General features: G+C 46.0%; 1 protein-coding gene across 3 annotated transcripts in view; it reads left to right on the forward strand.

Annotated features, from left to right (window-relative positions):
• Positions 1 to 22,062, forward strand: part of ARHGAP4 (Rho GTPase activating protein 4) — a 47,184-nt gene that overhangs the window by 14,759 nt on the left and 10,363 nt on the right. For 2 of the 3 annotated variants that reach the window (XM_081895110.1, XM_081895112.1), the window contains exons 2-15: positions 1,933 to 2,128; positions 5,240 to 5,402; positions 6,342 to 6,404; positions 8,278 to 8,469; positions 10,148 to 10,276; positions 10,692 to 10,913; positions 10,992 to 11,093; positions 14,883 to 15,077; positions 15,576 to 15,660; positions 16,426 to 16,453; positions 16,694 to 16,781; positions 19,621 to 19,681; positions 19,859 to 19,936; positions 21,533 to 21,667. In XM_081895110.1, coding sequence (XP_081751236.1) covers positions 1,933 to 2,128; positions 5,240 to 5,402; positions 6,342 to 6,404; positions 8,278 to 8,469; positions 10,148 to 10,276; positions 10,692 to 10,913; positions 10,992 to 11,093; positions 14,883 to 15,077; positions 15,576 to 15,660; positions 16,426 to 16,453; positions 16,694 to 16,781; positions 19,621 to 19,681; positions 19,859 to 19,936; positions 21,533 to 21,667 — 1,737 coding nt within the window. Of the gene's footprint in view, positions 1 to 1,932; positions 2,129 to 5,239; positions 5,403 to 6,341; positions 6,405 to 8,277; positions 8,470 to 10,147; positions 10,277 to 10,691; positions 10,914 to 10,991; positions 11,094 to 14,882; positions 15,078 to 15,575; positions 15,661 to 16,425; positions 16,454 to 16,693; positions 16,782 to 16,976; positions 17,005 to 19,620; positions 19,682 to 19,858; positions 19,937 to 21,532; positions 21,668 to 22,062 lie in introns of all 3 variants that reach the window. The other variant, XM_081895111.1, reaches the window with a different exon arrangement.

The following is a 22,062-nucleotide window of genomic DNA, read 5'->3' on the forward strand; positions in this document are numbered from 1 at the left end:
TCTCCTCCTCTCTCCCAGAAACCCTGACAATATGTATGTATAAGTATGTTCAGAATGCATTTTCCTGGTCACTAAGTAACATAAAATCCCTGCATATGAACTTGGAATTATGAGAATAGGACTCTTAATTGGTGACATTAACCTGGTAATTAATTGTTGCCTCGTTTTCTATTCTCTCCCCTCCCCCACAAAAAGTTTGCCTTCTCTTTAATCCTTCTGCTGGCAAAAGTTTTAAAACTAGTAGTAACATTTCATTTTTTTATATTGATGCTATCTCTAAAAATGTAGGTGCAGTCAAGAGAGCTAACATTGTTTTGAAGACGCAAATCGTTAGGAGCTGAACGTGTTTGCAGCTGACTTTCTTTGCACATCATCACTAGGTGTAGTAGCGGAAAGGTTTTGGTGTATGTTTAGCTTAAATTTGCCAACATACACTGAGGTGTTAGAGAACTTTCCTATCTGGTCTGTTTCATTATTTAACTTTCCAACCAAGCTGGCACTTTGGGTAGAGTTAGGAAAGTGAGGGTATGAATATGTGCCTCTGTTTGGAGAGTTGAGTGCCTATGTGAGCGTGGGCGAGAGAGGGAGAATATGAGTGTGAAAGCATGCACACATGTCCTCAGGCCAAATAGAGCTGGCAGGGTTCCTCACCTGCACATCTAGGGATATATGCTTCCTCATGTGAGGTGTGAGCGCTCTTGCCTGGACCTTTTCCCAACCTTGGCTTTTGTACGTGTTCATTTGAGCAAGGAGGGGAACTTCTGATCTGTTCCAGGCCTAAGTCATTAGGAGTCACTCATACCAGATATTATGCAGATGAGAAGCAAATCTCGTTTGCTCTGTTACACTCGGCAGGGAGGTGCAGCAAACCGTGGTGTTTCTATCTTAATCTGAGACGTGATTTTCTAAAAATATGTATGTTAGGTTCATTCATACATGTTTAATAGTTTCATAATAACCTAAACAAAACTTGGTGCTAAAATTATAATCATAGTAAAAATATATAGGGTTGCCATATTTTGAAGAGCAAAAAAAGAGGCCACATTTGCCAGCTTCTACTTAATCCATAATTCAGTTACGCATATACAGCTTAGAACTGTTTATACTGTAATCAGATTCTAAACACATTGGTCACAATTCGGCATCTCAGAATCAGAACAGGGCTCTGGAATAAGCTAATACATATTATCATCATCATTATTATTTATATCCTGCCTTTATCCTAGTTCAGGACTCCAAGCAGCTTACACAGATAAAACAGCACAAGCTAAAAGAAAGCTCATGCCATAATTAAAGTGTTAGTCTTCAAGATGCTGTAAAATCATAATCACTCACGTGTCATTAATATAACTGTTACAAATGGTGAATAATTGATTTATTAATCCCATGTGGGTAATTTTGATTTTTTGAGTGAAATAAATATGAAAAATCATATTTAAATTTGTTAAATTGTAATGATTTTCAGCCCAAAGTTACTGTTAACAAATTTCACTAATGTGATTTTGTGAAATTACGGTGTTTATTGGAGCCTCAATTTAATTAGATTGAAATCACCTCCATAAAACAAGTTATTTCTAACTTTTCTTATTTAATTCTAATACTTAATCTGTGGTTCTAATTTAAATAGCTATAAATAGCAATATATAACAATATGGGGGAGGCTTACAAAATGTGGTTCACACTGGGCATAATTATGTTTACTTACAGCATGGTTTCCTATTCACTTTCCAAACTGCAATAAATCTGATTCCTTTGGAAAGTCATGCTAGAGTAACAGAGTGCTTTGACCCATTTTAACTGTGAAAGCGTAAAGTTCCAGGAGGCTTGAATCCTTTCCACAAACCAGCGGCAGTCTGATGTGCCCAAAGAGCGTTTGAGAACCCTGTATCCCAGAGCAGTTCAGATGCTGATAGCTTTGCTCCTCTCTTTCAGAAATGCGCTGGCAGATGGGGGAGCAAGTCCGAGGTCTGGACTCCCAGGCTGAGAGTCGGCAGCAGTTGCTCCAAGATGTGGCCGACTTCTTGCGCCGGAAGGCGGAGGTGGAGCAAGAGTATTCCCGGGGACTGGAGAAGCTGTCAGAGCGCTTCTCGGCTAAGATTCGTGGTTCCAAGGAACACCAGAACTTCAGGTGGAGACGGGTATATGCTGGCAGAGGAGGTCCCAGGACAATGATGGTGGGGGAATTGCGGAGGTGGTTGGGGGGCAGGAGCTACTGGAATACTAAGTTCTAAGAACTGAAGTTATTATAACTTTCCTTTCAGAAGACATGAGGCATTCTGCACTGACAACACATCAAGGAATGCCTGAATTAGCCTTTGTCTGAGTGATTGTTTTATCATTTTAAAATGTGCTCTTAAAACTGTTTCTGGTGGGGGTGAGCAATGGAGGAAGATACTGGCAAATGCACAGCTTATTTTCACTTCAGTTTCTTAAGCTAATTGTATAGGTGTTCCAGCTTAGGTCTTAATATTTGGGTTCTTAAACAAGGTGGCACTTTTTGTCAGTTTCTCAGCCTTCTATAAATCTCACCTCTTTGGCTCCTCTAGCAGTGTAACAGGCCCAGGAGGTCATCACATCCCTTCCAACTGGTTTGGGATTTTCCTCTTTCTAGAAGACCTCTAGTCTTCTTACTGGATGGAGACCCAAGTAGAGTGTTCCCTCATACCTTTTCTTCTCCTGTCCCCAGTTCAGCTTCCTAGTTTTTCTCTTGTCTTGTTTGTATACTCCACTCATTGTCTTTTGATCTTCCTTCTCTGGATATTGATGTTTTCCTCAGAGTGAATCTTACACAGTTCAGGAGCTGAATGCCAAGAATGGCATCTCTCCATTCTCCGGTGGGACTCTGCCCCCCCCCACAGCTACCTGTACCTGCAGCCAACCAGAGAGAGGCTCCAGACAGCATTTTGGTGGAATTCTGAGGCATTGCATCACCAAACTCTGGTCTGGCTAAGTTTCCCGTCACATCATCATATGAAACACCGTTTCTGTTCCACTGCAGTTCAGTTTATGCAAAAACCTACAATATTCTTCTCACTGCAGAATTAACTGACATAATTAATTACATAAATTACACAAATTATGTAAATTACATTGTTGTTATGTTATTCTACCCCGTTTGTTACAATGCAAAAGAATAATGTAATCAATTACAAATCATTTGCACACTGAAGGCAACAACAGCATTTCTGTTTTTGTTGGAATTCCCTGACATCCTTATTTTTTATATAGCCATATTTACAACAAAGAACCAAAAGATCACATTCATCATGTTACTTCCAGGTTACCCCATTACTGTGCTGATGCATAATTGGTCCCATGCCACCACAGCAACATCATCCCCACCCTTTGAGAGAGAACTCGGATCCTGCATAGTTAACAAGCAGCTCCTGCAGAGCAGATGGCCAAATCTTTTCACTCTGATGAGGCAACAGAAAGTGGAACAGGAACTCAGTGTTTGGCATTCTGTGAAAAGTTATACTTGTTAACTTCACATGGTATATGGTGGGAGTGAGACGAACATATATTAGTTTTACACTTCTTAGACCACTATGGCTGCCGCCAGTGAATCCTGGAAATTGTAGTTTAGGAAGGGTGCTGATAATTCTGTTACTGATTTGCAAGTGCCCTGGATTTTGGGACTGACAGCCAAACCAGTTTTTAGCTTGTGGTGTAGGTATGTCTGAGGAGCAGCTGTCACCAGTGAATTGTGTGACATTGTGTGTGCCTCTCCTTATCAGACTTGGAACTTGAACTACAAGTTCATAAGGCACAGCAAAGCTGTAGGACACATGGCTGGCCATAAACTGCAGTTCCAACAATTGACACATGACCTGTGCTTTCTTTTTGAAGAGCAGGGCAGGCTTGACTTGAGACTAGCCAAGCAAGGGGCATTCCTTTGAGTAGACTGAGCACAGTGTGTCTGTTCACACTGGCACAGTCCCCTCTGCATCTTCAGAAACAGCTCACTGTCAGAGCTATCCCCAGGTGCCTCCCCTTAGGAGGAAGGCTCTCGTCTTTATTGACAGTGAGTGGTGCCAAAGCCTTGCAAGGTAATGCTTGGGGTATCTGATGGCACTGGGGAGGGCTGTTGTTCTGGCAATACACTTGGTTCTTCCCTCAGGTCTACACCACTGGGACCCTCTTCAGGGTCCAAGTCCTCCTGTGAGTTTGACCATGGCCTCCTAGCCTGTTGGGCTCCTTCCAGGATCAGAGACCTCCAGCTTCCCAAGCTCCTCCTACACTTCCTCCTCATTGACCAGTCCATCAGGATGTTTGCATGAAGCTCAAGAGTGAAATGTGTGCTCGGGGGTGAATCAAGTAGTGATCAGTGGTGACAAAATGAATAGTGATAATCCATTAAAAATATTGGAAATACCCTGCTAGGACAACAGGAGACCATTATGTAACTTACAGTTTACAGAGTGTTGTCACTGCACATGAAAGCAGCTATTTATTTAAAACATTTGTATCAGTAAGGCTTTCATAAATATTTTTAAAGCAAAAGACCATGCAAAGACAATCAAAGGGTGGATGGGCCTGTCAATCTGGGAGGGTAGCCCATCTAGGAGAAGGAAAACGCTGGTCATAAACCTCTACTGCCTTGCAGGATATCTTTGGGAGAAGAAAAGGCTAAGGAGTAAACCCTACACAGATCTGGAGAAGAGGCCCCAAGATGGTTGGATGGTGCCTTGTACACCTCCTTCCGTCAACTCCTGCAGCCAAGCTTCTGCCAAATGTATTGCTCTGCTTTCCTTTGGACGATGTCAGCAAGGCCGAGAGGAGAGTCTTGACATCTGGTCAGTTCAGGACCTCCATGCACACTGCCCAGGCTTGTGCCCTGGGCAGGTCACTTTGCCGCTGCTAACACAGTGGTTTGATTTCACCCCTGGAGGCACACTCCATTGTCTCTTGAGGCAGACGGATGCCAACAAGTGAAAAAGGAGACATAAGTAAAAGACAGGTCACTGCCCTGCCCTGGAGAGTTTACAACAGGGATGGGAGAGCCCATGGCCCTCCACTTGTTGCTGGACTCCATCCTCCATCATCTCTGACCATCATCTACATCCCTGAAGGGTCACACAAGTTCCCCATCCCTGGCTTACAGTTCAAATTTAGATAGTGGTGGAACAAAACAAAATAAAAAGAACCAGAGGCTTAGGAGAGACCAGGAGAAGGCACAATAGAGGTGGGTAGTTCATCGAGTCAAAGATTAAAAAGCATCTCTGCTTTTTCCCTGCAGGAAGGACCAAAATCTCCCATCCCCTCTGAATTGTTGGTATACGATTCTCAACCAGACGCGGCAGGCAAGCCGGGATCATGGAGCACTGAGTGAAATCTACACAGGCCACTTGGCACTGCGGTTGGTGCACATCAGTGAAGATGTTGGGAGGCTGGCTCGGAAGGTAGGTAGTCTGGATGATAGAAGGGCAGGTTCCTGATAAGGAAAGAAAAAACGAGCTGTTTCCCAGGATGCCAGGCCTAAAATAATGTGCCATGTGGTGGCAGCTGCTGGGAATTTAGCCCCTGCTGAAGCCACACTTTGTCCTCAGCCAGCTATTTTGTTTGCTTTAAAACGGAAATGTCTTAGAAGAAAGTCTCTCTGTGGTTCTTCAGCATCTATGCCACTACATGCTCCCCAATTACTTCCAGGTTAATTTCAGAAGTGGTTGGGAACCATTTTTGTTTGCTAGGCGACTGTGGCAAACACCTCCCTTATTCAGCCCCTAAGCTGGGAAAACAGCAGCTGGGGACCTCAAACATGGATGTAGAAGCAAAGAGCCAATAAAAAGGAGGGGCAGGGTGTACTTATGGAGGAAGGGGCGTAGTGTCACGGTTGACCACCATACCTTCTGGGCCTAGTATGTTGTTTGTATTTAGGCTCTTCTCAAGTTGCATGTGTGTGTAAACTCTGACTCCTGGACAATCACTTGAGTTTGGATATCACTTTCACATAGTGGAAACTATGGTTTACCATTGATCTTATCTGGACCTGCACCTTAAAAATATGCACCAAGGTAGCCCATGCACTCAGCAATGAAAAGCTGAATTCTGTAATTTTGGTCAATTATGGTAATGTATACACTGAAGTCCTGCCCTTTGACTGCGGGATTGCCTGCTTAGAAAGACTCACACAGTTGATATTTATTAAGCCTTAGTCACACAACTGCAAACTTATTTCACAGCTATAAGGATTAGGAACTTGTTTTTATTAAACATAAAATCTGCGATTCTCAGCATGCTGCAGTCCCAAATTCCATGTTTTTTCCTGTGCTTGTCCAGAATCTCAAGACACACATAGAATACATTGTGTTGACATGCTCACCTTTATATTCCCTGATCAGAGCAAAGAGATGGAGCAGCAGATGCAGGACGAGCTACTGAAGGCAATTTCAGAGTTGCAGATGGTGAGTGTCAAGCAAGATCTCCCACCGGTGACCACCACCCTTCTGGGCTCTTGCAGTACAGGACCAGTGATGGCGGTTCTTGCAGCAATGGGCCTAGAAAGACTTTTGTTTGTGGTTGTCTTTGTGTTTGCTAGAAGTGCATTTAAGTTTGGAGGGCAAAATCCCCATCTCTCTTCTAGGGATATTTGGTGGATATTGCAGTTTTTTTAAAGCAGTGAAATGAAATCTGCCTTGTGCTGATGTTGTTGAGGCCAGGCTGTGACCACGGATAGCTTTATCCAAATCTGGAGGGGGAATGTGCATGCTCAGACCCAGGGTCCCCAAGATCAGGACTGTTCCTAATAGAATATTTATCAGTATGAGGAGTTTTGATTGGCCTACTACTATTATTTGGATGACAGTTTACTTCCATTTCGTTGATATATTTTGCCTTTTAAATTTTCTGTTTTCTCTCCTGACGTTTTGAACTACTTAGAGTTTGGTTTGCTATGGAAAATCAGCGTACAAATAAGTTAATGATGCTGATGCTCCACTGACCAGGCTTCAAAGCCCGAGTGAGCGCACTCTCACAGGTAGCTCAACAGGGGCAATCCTAGCCTGCAGACTATAATGGGGTTCCTGATACAAACCACGTCACGTGGCTTCGAAAATGGTCAGGCTAATGCTCTTTTGTACTTGGGTGAGAATGCAGCACCACCTTGATTACCATTTCAACAATATGGTGTGCTTACATGAGTGTTGCAGGCAACTATTATATTATTTATGACTACTGTATTTATATAATAGTCATTAGGGACAAGCATTATTGTCCGGCAGAGAGGCCTTTCCTAGTGTAGCCTTATGAGGCTTTGCCCTCGGGTGGGAAAAATATTGCGCCCGGGAAAGGGAGATGGGAGTCTACAGACACTCAAGGAATAGTTTCGGAGAAAAAGCTTTTATTTCTACCATCCATGAACTGGTAGAAGGAGCAAGTGCGATAGCTCACAAAAACATGCACGGGTTCACAGTCATTTTCCACAGAGTATATATTCCCCTTACAGTTCCCTCCCCTTTCTCCTCCCTCAGGAGTCCTGCCCATGAGTTCCTCGGAGCATGAACAGAAAGCTGTCTGTTCATTAGCTTTTTGAAGCCTTCTCGTAACGGTTTTGCCCTTGCCACAGCATCTTGTGAGAAAAGCAGAGAAGAGCAGAGAAAAGCTGTTTTGGATTTTTAGAAGACAAAAGGAATTTTGGACGGTTTTGAGGCCTGGTTGGGGGGGGGTGACTTCTGGCTTAGGTGGGGTCACCTGTCCTCACCTCCTTCACTAGCATAGCTGTCAACTTTCCCCCTTTTTTAACGGAAATTCCCTTATCGTCTTGCGAGGCGTTCGTCTTGTGGGGCACCACTGTATTCCAAATAAGATTCCTCGCAAGAAAAGGGAAAAGTTGACAGCTATGCTTTCCTAGTCCTGCTCCCAAGATCCTTTCACCTGGGGCTGTCGGGGATTTATCCCTGAGAGCGCAAGGCCTAGGCTCTGCCACGGAGCTCAGGCCCCTTCACATGAACAGTCCGGCTCCTCCACAGCGGCAGCCACCTCAGGCCACGGATTTTTCAGTGCTGCTGACATTGCGCAAGAAGGCAGTGTGATAGGCAGGTGACATTGAATGCAGCTAAACAAGGCCACTTGGGGGATATACAGTGAGGACCCCCTCTCTGCCCCTGGTCTGCGTCTGCTCCAAAGACTCTTGGCCCCGGGTCTGCCCAGGGGGCTGGAATGCAGTTTGGGGCCTGCTTGGCGTGGCAAGACCTGGGGCTCCTGGCTGGACATTCCTGCTGGACATTCCTGGGCCAGCTGTGAGTCCGTCTGCTTTTGATGTCCACTGTGTCCCTGCAGGCCATGAAGTCTTATCAGACGTACCGCATTGACTGCCTGAACGCAGAGGCGAAGCTGCGTGAGGCTGAGCGGCAAGAGGAGAAGCGTGGTGGCGGGAGGCATTCTGACCCTGGGGGGTCCCCCGGTGGGGCAGGGCTGGATAAGGCCCCCCGACGCACCTCCCTCAAGAAAGTGGAGCGGCTGCTGGAAAAGGTAGGGGAGGGGGCCTCATGGAGGTGGGTGCCTTTCTCTAAATATTCCAGAAGGTTCTTGGGGTAACAGTTGGCTTTTAATAATGAGGGCTACAGATCCATGAGCACTTACTTTAGAGTAAGTCCATTAATGTCACGGAAGTTAATGTGCATAGGATTGCTCATGCAGGCCAGTCTGTTTATTAAATAGCTTAACTTCACTGTCTGCCTTTTAAACAGATTGAAAATATAATCTAATGTGTCCTTTTGAGATATTGAGGGACTGTTAGGGACACCCATTTCCTCAGCTTCCCTTTGTCAACAGAGGTTTAGATCCCAGTGCTTCTCCTATTTTCCTCTGTCACCAATACACTCTGAAATTTCCAGGTAGCTCGTGGTGGAGAAGACTTCGGTGTCAGATGATGCCAGAGACAAGATGAGCTTTAAATTAAGACTGTTGGCACATTAAAAGGGGTTTTTATGTTTTTATTATTTTTATTTGAAAGCCAGCTTGAGTCCTGCCAGGGGAAAAGGCAGGGTATAAAATAAATAAATTACAGTAATTTAAATAATAATAATAAAGATCTATAGCACTGCCACAAGTAACTTACATCTCATGCAATGGTTGGTCCTAGGTGTCCACATGTAAAAGCAAAAGTGCGTAAAGCCAGGAACCCCTGGAACCAGCCCCATCCTTCCTCTCCAGCTCTTTCAAGGTGCCTCAGAAGAGCAGGGAGTGGATGGTAGCTGATCTTCATTCTGTTTCACAGGCACAGCAGAAAGTGTGGAGCAAGTCTTCACCCCTTGCAGACTCCTGCTCATTAGTCCTCACGTCAGTCAGTGAGCTCCGGGCCACAGGCCACTTCTCCGCGGGGGCTGGCTGATTTAGCTCCTTCGGCCCCACGCTTGCTCTGCGACCTCATGCTCCTTGGCACAGACTGGCTGGGGCCATCTCCCAAGGCATTTTTATACAAAAGCTAACTCATATCTTAAAAGGATAATAACATGGGTTACATACTCTGCAACTAAACACAGTTCTTAAAATACACTTAGATAACCAGTGAATCATTCTCTGATGTCAGTGCAACTCTGAACCTTTGTAGAAGCAGTGATGGCCACCCTCTTGAATGGCATTAGAAGAAGATGAGATAAATCCACCAATGAGTGGCTCTTTACCCTGAATCTGTATCTCCTTCCCCTTCCCCTCCATGGTTAGCAGACTTATAGTACAAGTCCTACTGTGTTCAGTGAGGGTTACTATTAGGTAACATGCAGCAGCCATTGGGGAAGATTATGTGATATTAGGATGTTGGGAGGAGAGGATCTTAAAGGGGTTAATTTGAAGCAGGAGGTGGTTAACTGTCTCTTGCATCCTCACCACCGTGTCTACCTAAACAAATAAAGATAGTGCAAAGCTACTTTTTCTCTAGCTCAACAGTTTGTCAAGCTATTGCTATAGGAATGATGCTAGTAAGCAGGCAGGCTTATGAGGGGAAATTGCTGCCATTGTCAGAAAAGAACATAGCCTGCGCAGGAACTAGGTTTCTAACTGTGGAAGGTTCCCACCTGATGGGAGGGAGGGCTGGCTGCAGTCTGAGCCTAACTGAGTCTCCTAGGAATTCCTGCATCACAGGAGATTGGACTTGATGGTTCTGGAGGTCCTTTCCAAGTCTACAATTCTATGATTCTAACCCCTGCAGAGACAGTCCAAGTTCATGGAGAGCAAGCTGAAATGTGCCAAGGCCCGGAACGACTACTTGTTGAGTCTGCACGCTGCCAATGCTGCCATCAGCAACTATTATGTGCGCGATGTCGCTGACCTACTAGACGTGAGTCCGTCCTCCACCCAAGCTGGTGCAAGAACCATATAATTTGGCAGTTCAAAAATCAGTGCCATGCATTTAGTTGGGCTGTTTCTGTGCTGAGACAATTTTCACTCTTTTCGTCACTAAGAGGATGTCCACATAACAACTGCATATTGGTTTTATACCAACTATCATGGTCAAATCATGGGAATTGTAGTTTGGTGAGAACGTTGAGAGTTCTGTTAGCTCTGCCCAGCTACTGTCATGGAACTACAGTTCCCAGGATTCCTGGGAGGGTGGAGGGAGAAAGGAGTATGACTGTCAAGCTACTTCAGGAACATCTTTCAGAAACAGAGTTGACCAACCCATTCAACAATTCACTTTAGGGATGAGTGCAAATGTGGTTTTAAGGGTGTCTCTTTGGTCTCATGCTTCCCAGTGTTTTGACCTTGGCTTCCACCTTTCCCTGGGCAAAGTGCTGAGGACTTACCTAGCAGCAGAGTCCCGGGCCCAAGCGGCTTGGCAGCAGGGCCTGTGCACCATTGAAGGAGCCATTGATACCCTGGACCCACTGGGGGACAAGTCCAGGTTGATGGAGGCCAACCCTGCAGCTTACTGTCCTCCCCTGTGCTTCGACTACCAGCCTCATGAGGGCGACGAGGTAAGGGGCTGCTCATTCCTGGCTCCCTATAGAACCTACCCTTTTGTCTGGTACTTATTCTCTCCTTGCCATCTTCAGGTGTCTGAGGTCCGGGCCGAGGGTCCCCTGAGAAATGAACTAGTTTCCCGCTTCCAGCATCTCCAGTCCCGTCTCAATTCCATCACCCTGGAGACAGACGAGGTGAGTGTCAGCAGAGAACAAAGTCAAGCCCCCTCCCCTCTCCTCTGACTTGCTTGAGCCCAGAAATTTCCAAATGGTAGCCATGGATTCTGGTGGCGACGAACTGGGATTAATATTGTGCAAGATATAGGCCTAGTGTCTTCAGACTGTAGGCTGGGGTTCAGCTGACTGACTGCTCCTCCACACAAAGACAAAGCCTTAAATCATGGCTTCACATTTTAAAGAAAACACATTTAGGCTGAATTCCTTGCTGGGGAGTAGCAGTCTCAGACAGAGTGGCAGAGTCACCACCACAACCCTGCTGGTCACTCAGGCTGCAGTAGTGATCTGGAAACACTCTGCATGTCTTCAGAAGCATTAAGAACAAACCACAGGGCTGAGTACTGGCTCAAACGAAGCGCAAATGAGCACATAACCATAAGCAGTGGGCCTGCAACTTACACCCACTTTACACCTACTACCACAACCTTTTGCAAGTGGTGGAGAAATAAATGAATGAAGGGGGGGGGGCTTGATATTCCTCTGTCTCCATTTATTTATTTCCCTACCACCTGTGCACCCAGTGGGTTTTCCTTGTTTGCCAGGCTCTGGGAAGGTCAAGTCAAGTCATTTTATTACGGTCAATGACCCGTATCAAGATAAAAACACCAATTACAAAATTTTAAAGCTCAGCTAGATAAAACTAGATAAAACAATATAAAATCACATATACATTTTTAAAAAGCAGTTCTGCGTGGTCATTTACCTGTCAGAAAGGAAACTCTGGGATGCTCCCAGAGCCCTCGCTCATATTTCGGAAGGCATTGCAAGGGCTCTGGGAGTATCCCCGGGTTTCCTTTCTGACAGGTATGTTAAGTTTCCCTCTGCCTTACGGGGGGAGGAGGCGTTTTTTTGGGTTCCTGATTTTGCATGATTTTGCCTTTGTGCGCGGACTCCCAGAACAGACCCTGGTGGGCCGCGTGTACTTGAATTATTATTTTTTGATGCAATAGTGAAAGGTATCTTTTTGTATTACACAGCTTTTCCTGCCTTTCATGTTGCTTTCTAGTGCTTTTCTAGTCCTGGGGCTGTTTCCTTTCTTTTTGTTGAGGTGAAGGAAGTGGCTTAGAATCATAGAATCATAGAATCATCGAGTTGGAAGAGACCACAAGGGCCATCGAGTCCAACCCCCTGCCAAGCAGGAAACACCCTCAGAGCACTCCTGACATATGGTTGTCAAGCCTCTGCTTAAAGACCTCCAAAGAAGGAGACTCTACCACACTCCTTGGCAGCAAATTCCACTGTCAAACAGCTCTTACTGTCAGGAAGTTCTTCCTAATGTTTAGGTGGAATCTTCTTTCTTGTAGTTTGGATCCATTGCTCCGTGTCCGCTTCTCTGGAGCAGCAGAAAACAACCTTTCTCCCTCCTCTATGTGACATCCTTTTATATATTTGAACATGGCTATCATATCACCCCTTAGCCTCCTCTTCTCCATGCCCAGCTCCCTTAGCCGTTCCTCATAGGGCATCGTTTCCAGGCCTTTGACCATTTTGGTTGCCCTCCTCTGGACACGTTCCAGTTTGTCAGTGTCCTTCTTGAACTGTGGTGCCCAGAACTGGACACAGTACTCCAGGTGAGGTCTGACCAGAGCAGAATACAGTGGCACTATTACTTCCCTTGATCTAGATGCTATACTCCTATTGATGCAGCCCAGAATTGCATTGGCTTTTTTAGCTGCCGCGTCACACTGTTGGCTCATGTCAAGTTTGTGGTCAACCAAGACTCCTAGATCCTTTTCACATGTATTGCTCTCTTGTATTTGTGCCTCTCATTTTTTTTGCCCAAGTGCAATACTTTACATTTCTCCCTGTTAAAATTCATCTTGTTTGTTTTGGACCAGTTCTCTAATCTGTCAAAGTCGTTTTGAAGTGTGATCCTGTCCTCTGAGGTGTTAGCCACCCCTCCCAGTTTGGTGTCATCTGCAAATTTGATCAGGATGCCCTTGAGTCCATCATCCAAGTCGTTGATAAAGATGTTGAATAAGACTGGGCCCAAGACAGAGCCCTGTGGCACCCCACTAGTCACTCTTCTCCAGGATGAAGAGGAACCATTGATGAGCACCCTTTGGGTTCGGTCAGTCAGCCAGTTACAAATCCACTGAGTGGTAGCATAGTCAAGACCGCATTTTACCAGCTTCTTTACAAGAATATCATGGGGCACCTTGTCAAATGCTTTGCTGAAATCAAGGTAGGCTTCAGGTCAACAGCTAGAAATTTCACAGTTGGCGTTCCGTTTGGTTGAATGGATGAGAGCCAGGGATGCTTCATGATTTCGCCCTCACCAGCCATGCAGCGCTTTGCTTCCCCCAAGCGTGCTCCTCTTGGAGTGAGTGGCAGTTTCTCATTAGTGTGGGAGCAAGTGAGGAATGTCTGTGCAGGCGCCAGTGGATTTCAAGGGTGGGGAGTCTTCTCCCTTGGTGACTTCACTTTCTGTTTTGCTTCCCCTCTGCTCTGTGGCAGCAGAGATCAGTGGGTGTCCCTGGTCAGAGGAAGAAGCGCTAGGGGGAGGTTGTTACTCACCCATCTAGGCAAATACTGTGTACAAACAGTTGCAAACTACACTCAGAGAATCACTGCTGTACAGGGTGCTTTGTGGGGCTTTGTGGAATATTTTGGAAAACCCAAGCCCTTTGGTTTTTATTTTAGGAACACAGGAAGCTGCCTTATATCAAGTCAGACCTCATCCACCTCCAGTACGGAGGCCGTGGCTCTTCAGGGTTTCAGGCAGGGTCTTGCACAGCCCAGCCTGGAGACTCCACTGGGGACTGAACCTGGGCCATTCTGCATGCAAGTCAGATGCTCTGCCACTAAGCCACCTCACCCCTAATATTTGAGATGAATCTTATTCAGATACAGAGCATATGAATGAACCATGTCCCACATTCCATAGTGGTCAGTGGGATTTGCTTAGAACTAAGCCCGCTGCTTTCTGCCTTCTGTCTGCTACAGCCCTGCTCCTTTTTAGCAGGAAGCAATGTACACATTTAATAAGCCTAGAGCTTAACCTGCATTGCACCACCCAAGACCCAGGGGATGTGTGTGTACACTAATATGTCACTTAAGACCTTACTAGGTAGGCATTATGGGGGCAAAAGTTTGGTCCCAACTCCACATTTGCTGGCACATACAGTAGTTAGCTAGCTTATAGTTTGCCAAATTTATGAATATATTATCACAACTAAAAGTCTCAGCAATTTAAAACAAGAAAGGAGAGGATTAGCAAATAGGAGCCCTCCTATCAGATGTCAAAGAAATAAATAGCTATATGACATTTAGAAGACATCTGAAGGCAGCCCTGTTTAGGGAAGTTTTTAATGACTGATGTTTTAATGTATTTTTAATCTTTTGTTGGAAGCCGCCCAGAGTGGCTGGGGAAACCCAGCCAGATGGGCAGGGTAGTAATAATAAATTATTATTATTATTATTATTATTATTATTATTATTATTATTATTATTATTAATTATTGGAGTATAACCCTTCCTGATCCCACTGATTTGCCAGTGTCAGCTGCCCCCATGACTTACTTGGGTTTTGGTTCCTTCTTGTTGCTTTTTTCCTTTAAGAAAAGAATAGCTGGGGGTCATTTGCAGGGAACAATTATTGGGCAGGGGAAAGATAATCATTCACCTTCCATCCGCCTTCCCAGCTCCTTCATTAGTATTATAAGGGAAACATTCATTCCCTTTGCTAAGCGCCAGCAGTCCACTGTCAATGGCTCTCGGTGTAGAGTTTTCTGCTTCCTTCCACAGGTAAACAAGACTCTGAAGGCCACCCTGCAAAGCCTGGTGGACCTGTTGGCAGCGGAGGAGCCAGAAGCACTGGATGCCTTTCAGGGCTGTCAGTCGACGGAGTCGCTCAAGTCTACCGGCTCTGACGCTGGTGGGAAGCAGGCCTTGGCAAAGCGCCGGGCCAACCAGCAGGAGACGGAGAGCTTCTACATCATGGTACCCAGCCAAAGATTCTTAGAACCATGAACATTCAAAGCCGTTTTGATAGGTGGTATCCAAAAGGTGAATCCCCATGGCCCAAAATGTGGGCCTGGCTGCTCATCAGCCTCTTGCAAGTCCCACCTCTGCAGTCCAGACCACAACGTTTTGTGATGGAAAGTGGTGCATAAGTGAAAAGAGCAAGAGAGCCAAGCGCAGGACCCCTTGCATTTGACATGGGAGCAGATACCTTTCCAGGCTGTGGTCATGCAGTAGATCCTGCTCTGGAGATCTCTCCCCGCCCCCACTTTTGATTAGGCCACCAGAACTTATGCCCCTGTTGGCCATGGCAAGGCTGTCACGAGTGAGGTCCCTTTCTCTTCCGCTTGTCTCCGGAAGGCTTCTCTAGGTCTTCCCAGGGACAGAGCTGTAATCCCAGCCCCTCTTTCTGTCTTAGAGCCTGAGGTCTCCCTGCTATCTTCTCTGATAACAGATTTCTTGGTGTCTCTTGTGCAGAAATTGAAAGAATATCTCTCCGGACGAAGCATTCAAACCAAACTACAAGCAAAGCATGACCAGATGAAGGAGGCGATAGAGAAGGGTGAGAACATGGGGAGTAGATTGCCAGTCTGGGCCCTGTAGCCTTGGGCTAGATGAGGCATGGGAATTCGGGATGGCTTGGAGTACAAAAATTGCCTGTAGTTTTATACCTGTTTAATTGCCAGCCTTTCTTGCAAATAAACCCAAGAGTTTGTGAAGTACTGAGGATCTGAGCTAAGAATCCTCCAGGCTCACCGCAAAACTGTTGTCTCCAGGGTTTCTTATAGGAAAAGTGATTGCGGGTATTCCAGCGTCAGGGTGAAGACAGATGTCCCTTTTTAGAGTAGCTTTGTTCCCTCACCTCCACTCATTTCAAAGACACACACAGCACATGCATCAAATTCTAACTGTCTGACCATCATACTTTAGGAAGGCTGCCTGTTTCTCTTACCCTTCTCAAACTCCTAGCAGCTGGCACATTTAAATTCAGCATTTTAAACTTATTTAGGATTTTACATTGTTTTAGAACACTATAAAAACTATTCCAAGAGGTGAAGGATTTGGCTTTTATAGTTGAAATGTACCCAGTCTTGCTTAAAAAAGCAGGAGAGGAAGAAGCCTCGTTTCATTGGCTAGCTCTTGTGTCAATCTGCAATTCCACTTTCTGAGAATGAGCAGGCTGTAAATGGCCAATGGAGGTGCTTCCATCACATGCTTGCTGATGAGGCTGTGTACATTTCTCTTCATCATAAATTTGAGGTATGGCCACAGAGATCCAGGACTCCAGATGCTAACTTCCCTGTCTTCTATTTCCTTGCTCTCCCAGGTGCTGCTGTGGACCGAGAACTGGCCAGGTAAAAGGAAGCCAAAGGGGTCATGAAAATGGTGGATACTCACATGGCAGTGTTGGGGGTGGAGAGATGGGCACTTTGCGTGTTGCCCCTTCCCCTGTGCCCAGTGGGGCAGTGAAGGCTTCCACTGTGTATTCTGTGCTTGAGGAACCAAGCAGAACGATGGGAAGGAGTCCAGTTCCAGCTCTGGGGGAGTCTCTGACATCTTCCTTCCTCCCCACCCTACACAAACCTTGGTTCTAGGCCACAGTCCCAGCGCGTCCGGCGTTCCCGCCCGCCCTCGTGCTGCCACCACAAGCTCTTCGGGGGTGACCTGCAGGCCTTTTTGGAGGTACTGGCTGCTGCCCTGAGCTATGCCCTCCTGCCCAGCTCCTTCTAGCCCTGCTTTCTTGCCCTCTGCCTAGTACAAGAACTCTCTGCCTCCCTGGCCCTGCTTTTGCCTCTGGCTCTTCCCAGTCGCACCCGCTGCTCCCGCTGCTTGTAATGTGCTTGCTGACTCTGTCTCTCCTGTCTGTGCTGCCCCAAGGAGGAGGAGGCTGCAGACACGGAAGCAGGTACAGGACTGGGGTGGGCAGGCAGGGGTGGGCAGGCAGAGCAGATGGGACCAGCAATGCGACAGGCACGGAGAGGATGCTTCGCTAGTTTTTGTGAAGAGAGCTTGCACATATTTGTTGTGTGTAACTTGTGCACAAGTGTTTGTGGGAACATGAAGTGCTGCCTTTGCATGAGGTGTGTGAAGCTGCATCGCTTCGGGTGCATGTGTGTGACACTCCTCCCTGCTTGTGTGTTTTGGACATGCTGCTTCCAATCTCCTTTTGTTGTTCTTCTTTGTTTGCTTGTAACAGGGAGCTCTCGGCCTGCGCTTGTGATGAATAGCGACTGCATGTTGCAACCACATGTTACCTTGAGTGGATGGCCCCTTCCAATCCACTGACTGAAATGGAAGGAGGAGAGTGTGCTTCAGATTGCGGCGGTGGGGAGAGCTTTTGTCGGGTGGGAAAGGCTGGCCAAGACGGTCAGGGACATTTTCCCAAGCCCTCAGAATGGCTTGGGGAAATTACCTAAGCTCCACCTCTGATTTCTGGTAGCTAAAGCCAAGACCTTCCCACGGAGGTGAGCTTGAGAGAGCATGTACACTGTGCAACATGTGTGACATCACTTCAGGGATAGAAGTGCACAGCATGAGGGCATCTTTTCACACAGACATTTCCAGGAGGAGGAGAGCAAGACACACAGCGGGGGCAGCTCTGTGGCTCTTTGAACCCGTAGCCCCATCCATGCACACCTGCAAACAATATTTAGTAGTAGTAGTAGTAGTAGTAATAATAATAATAATAATAATAATAATAATATATTATTTATACCCCAGCCACAGGGCAGGCACCACAACAGGGAAGGCCCTCTGCCTGGTTCCTTGTAAACCTTACTTCTTGCAGGGGGGGGGGGAACCGCCAGAAGGCCCTCGGAGCTGGACCTCAGTGTCCGGGCTGGATGATGGGGGTGGAGACGCTCCTTCAGGTATACAGGACTGAATCTCACATGCAAAGAGCAGACAATAGTGTGTCAGCCCCATGACCTATTCTTGTGAAAAAATAAAAAAGGGCACCAACTTCCTATCCCTCATGGTGGTCCAGTATCTTGTTTGGAAACCCCTAAGTGGCCTGACAGGACTAAGGGAAGTTAATGTTTGACATCCTGTCCTGCCATGGTTCATGCCCTGGTGCTCTCCAGATCACCCCTGCTTTTGAGGGAGAATAGCATTCACTCTGGCACCATCTAGTGGGATTTCTAGGCCATAACACTGTTCTTTGCTTTGTCAGTGCCAATAAGCTTGAGTGTGACATGACTGTAAAGACTCTTCCTCATTATTCTGAGGTCTCTCCCATTTGCAGCGCAGGGGGATGACATGTAAATGAGAGATTCCACTTATGCCTGCTTAGCATTTATTTTTTGCACATCTGTAAGAGTCGCTTCTTCATTGTTGTAGGGTGCATAATAACAATCACAATAGGAGTGGGTATGTATTTATAACCCGGAGCTATATAATAATATTCTGGACAGGGTGGAGCCATTTTCCTAGGTGGGACATGGTCAGAGCTGTGTATATACTGCTCTGAAAAAAATAATAATTCTGCTATAAGTAGAACCGATTTATTTGGCCTGCGGAAGTCATGAAGGCGAAGGGAAATTGTGCTCAATTCATCCTGGTCTTGCTAACCTTGGGGAGGTGAGGAGCTGCATAAGGCACTGAAGACTAGGAATCTGATGGACTGATTTGCATTTAAATCCCACCCTTTTGTCAGGAAACTTAGGGTAGTGCACATGGTGGCTCTCCTCTCTTCTCTTTGCTTTCCATTTTGCCTTCACAGCAACACTGTAAGGCAGCTTAGGTTGAGAGACAGCAACTGGCCCATGGCAGGGCAGGGGGAGGGATGTGAACCCAGGTCTTCCCATCAGCTGGTACCAGCTGGTAGTTGCTAGCTGGAGCTAGCTGGTATAGCACTAGCTGGTATAGCACTAGCTGGTAGTCGCTCTCTCTGTCTATATATATACACATAAGACAGAGAGAGAGAACCCTTGCTTTTTATAGAGCTGAAGGTGAGAGATCACCTGCTTGTGCCTTTGCATGTCTGGGAAACAGGTTTAGGGCTTGAACACTATGGAAATAAATAAATAAATAAATAATAATAATAATAATAATAATAATAATAATATAGTAATAAACATATATATAGCATTTCCATTATTGCATTTCTTATCTCTTATCCTAGTAATCCTAACAACAGCCCAGTAAAGTAGGTCAGCATTACTCTTCCCATACTGAGGATGGGGGGCTGAGACTGGAGAGTGGTTGGCCTAAGGCCAAGTAATGATTCCAAGGCTAAGATAAACTCTGAACTGGCAATGTCCCTTCCACATTATACTGACCAAGGGAGAAAATAAATGTAATTACTGTATTAATACGGTAAATAAGTATATTCACAATCAAGAGTGCTGGGAACTTTTTTTAAAAAAATGAAAGCTGGGATTATCAGGAAGCTGAATTCTGCCCCCAAAATTACGCTCTATGCTTTTGATGGGCTCCTGTGGAAAGGGAGCGTCCACACAGTCCTGGTTGTTCTGTGATGAAGCTGCTCTGTGACATTTTCCTTTCCTTTCCGTAACTCCAGAGCTCAGGCCAGGCTGTCCCCCTTGTCGTGGAGAGCTGCATCCGCTTCATCAATCTCCATGGTAAGCTGAGCCCCTCTCCCCTCCCAGCAAATGCTTCCCTTTGGGGATGTGGACCAGGTTTCAAAAGGATCTCCAACTTGTGCATAGCAGTGAGTGGATCCCACCAGGAAGGGGAATTTCCTTGCTGAAAAATGTGACTGGGTTCTTTCCCCCGACCTGTCTTCTTCTTCTCCCCAGGGCTCCAGCATGAAGGTATTTTTCGAGTCCCAGGGTCCCAAGCACAGGTATCAGAGATCCGGAATGCCTTTGAGAAAGGTGAGTGAGGCTTTTTCTTCATCATCATCATCATCATCACCATCATCATCTCATTTGTATACTGCCCTTCACCTGAAGAGTCCAGGGTGGTTCACAACAAAAACAAAATACAAAATGAGCATGCAAAATGCATAATAAAAAAGACAAAGACAAACCAATAACCCCACGTCCCCAAGGACATTTAAAAAGCTGTAGAATGCTAATCAGCCAAACACCTGGCGGAAGAGGAATGTTTTGGCTTGGTGCCTAAAGGTATGTAAGGAAGGCGCCAGGTGAGCTTCCCTGGGGAGAGCCTTCTGCAAGTGGGGAGCCACCCTGAAAGGGGATGAGGTGTGCAGCGGAGAGAGAGGAGTAGAGGGCAAATTTGATGAGCCTTAGAGTTTGCCAGAAGGAGGGGAAAGGGCAGTGGTGGGGGTCACAGTTTCCCATGGGGCACAAAATAATGAGCAGAGGATGTACAGCAGCCTGGAGTCAGGGGAGAAAGGACTTGGAAGGCTGTTGCGCCAAGGGAGGAAGGCGTAGCTGATGCGCAGCTGAAGAGCGAAGTCAGTGTGCTGGATCTGGAAGGAGCCTGGGCATTTAACCTGAGCCATGAAGCCTGTTTCAAAGAGGCCTTTTCTTCATTGCCTAGTTCTCAATTTATTTTGTTTACAGTATTTATATGATGCCCAATAGCTAAGGTTCTCTGGGTGGCTAACAGTAAAAGTTTACACCATAGCTTTCCTGCAGATAAATGGGATTATTAGTGGGAGGTGATTCTAGGCTAAAGGGAATGCAAGACGTTACCTCATAGCAAGTCCGACTGTTGGTCCATCTAGCCCCCTATTGTCAACACTGACTGGCAGGGGCTCTCCAGGGATTCAAACAGCCCAGGGTCTTTCCCAACCCTGCATGAAAATTCCAACAGTTGAGCTTGCATGTATGTGCCTATGAAGCCTGGTTCTACCCACTGATCCATCGCTCTTCACCTAGGACAACTTCCTCTGCAGGCGCTTCTTCTGAAAGACACCCACCTTTCTCTCCAAATCAGTCACTCTGCTTTGACACAATTATGTATTTATTGCTTCTATAGCATTCTCTTTTTAAATATCATACCCAAAAGGAATCTGAATACAATTTCCATGCACAATTCTTTCTTCCTTTATGCTCACAACAGCCCTTTGAGGTGGTTAGTGGGAGAGGCTAGTTTGTCCAAGTTCATCCAGGAAGTTTCATGGCTGAGGAGGAGGGATTGTAAGGACACTCTCCTGCGTCCAAATGCTTTTGCTCCTGCAACACAGCGGTCCAAAGATGATCAGTAAACAGATTTATATCCCGCTCTGCAAGAGAAAAAAATTGTACTCACAAAATTAAGTCACGACATAGTAAAATATAAATTAGAGTCATTTAAAACTTCAAAATATTACTTTAAAAAGTGCAAATGTAACAATAATTCAGAACAGCCTAAACATACAAAACTAGACCATAGCAATGTTTCTGGAACTCACTGTACCATCAACCACTGAAGGCCAAAGTAAAAAGATCTTTGGGTTCATGAGAGACCATGTGATAGGGTTAAGAAAGGGATTGCTGTAATGACTGCTCCCTCTTCACCAGGCGAGGACCCACTGGCAGATGGCTACATGCACCATGACTTGGATTCAGTAGCTGGAGTGCTGAAACTGTATTTTCGGGGATTGGAGAAGCCACTCTTTCCTTGTGACATTGTCCCTGAGCTGCTGGCAACAGCCCGTAAGTTTGTGCGCAGATGTGCAGACCCCTGTTTCATTATTCTTGTTTGTTTGTTGATATATAGTGCCTGTAGTAACTAGCGTGCATACGGTTGACATTAGGCACACACGTACTTGATCCTAGTACAGCTTATAGTCCCAAATGTTGACAGTGCTGTACAGAAGTGACAAACGGAAGTGAGGGGAAAGAGAAGCAGCTTTTGAGCTGCTGAGACTCTCAGCTGGGCAGAATGGAAAAGCCTCTAGGTCTCAGCTGCTGGAACAATGGCATGACTTAATCATGGAAACATTTCAAATACTTCTGAAGGTTACAGCACAAATAACACACCAAGAAGCAAGAGGAGGCAGACCAAGAACTGGAGACGTCAGCTGTGTGTTTGTTCGCTCAGCAAGCTT

This window comes from Podarcis melisellensis, assembly GCF_964234715.1.
Source record: "Podarcis melisellensis genome assembly, chromosome: 17".
Classification (NCBI taxonomy): domain Eukaryota; kingdom Metazoa; phylum Chordata; class Lepidosauria; order Squamata; family Lacertidae; genus Podarcis; species Podarcis melisellensis.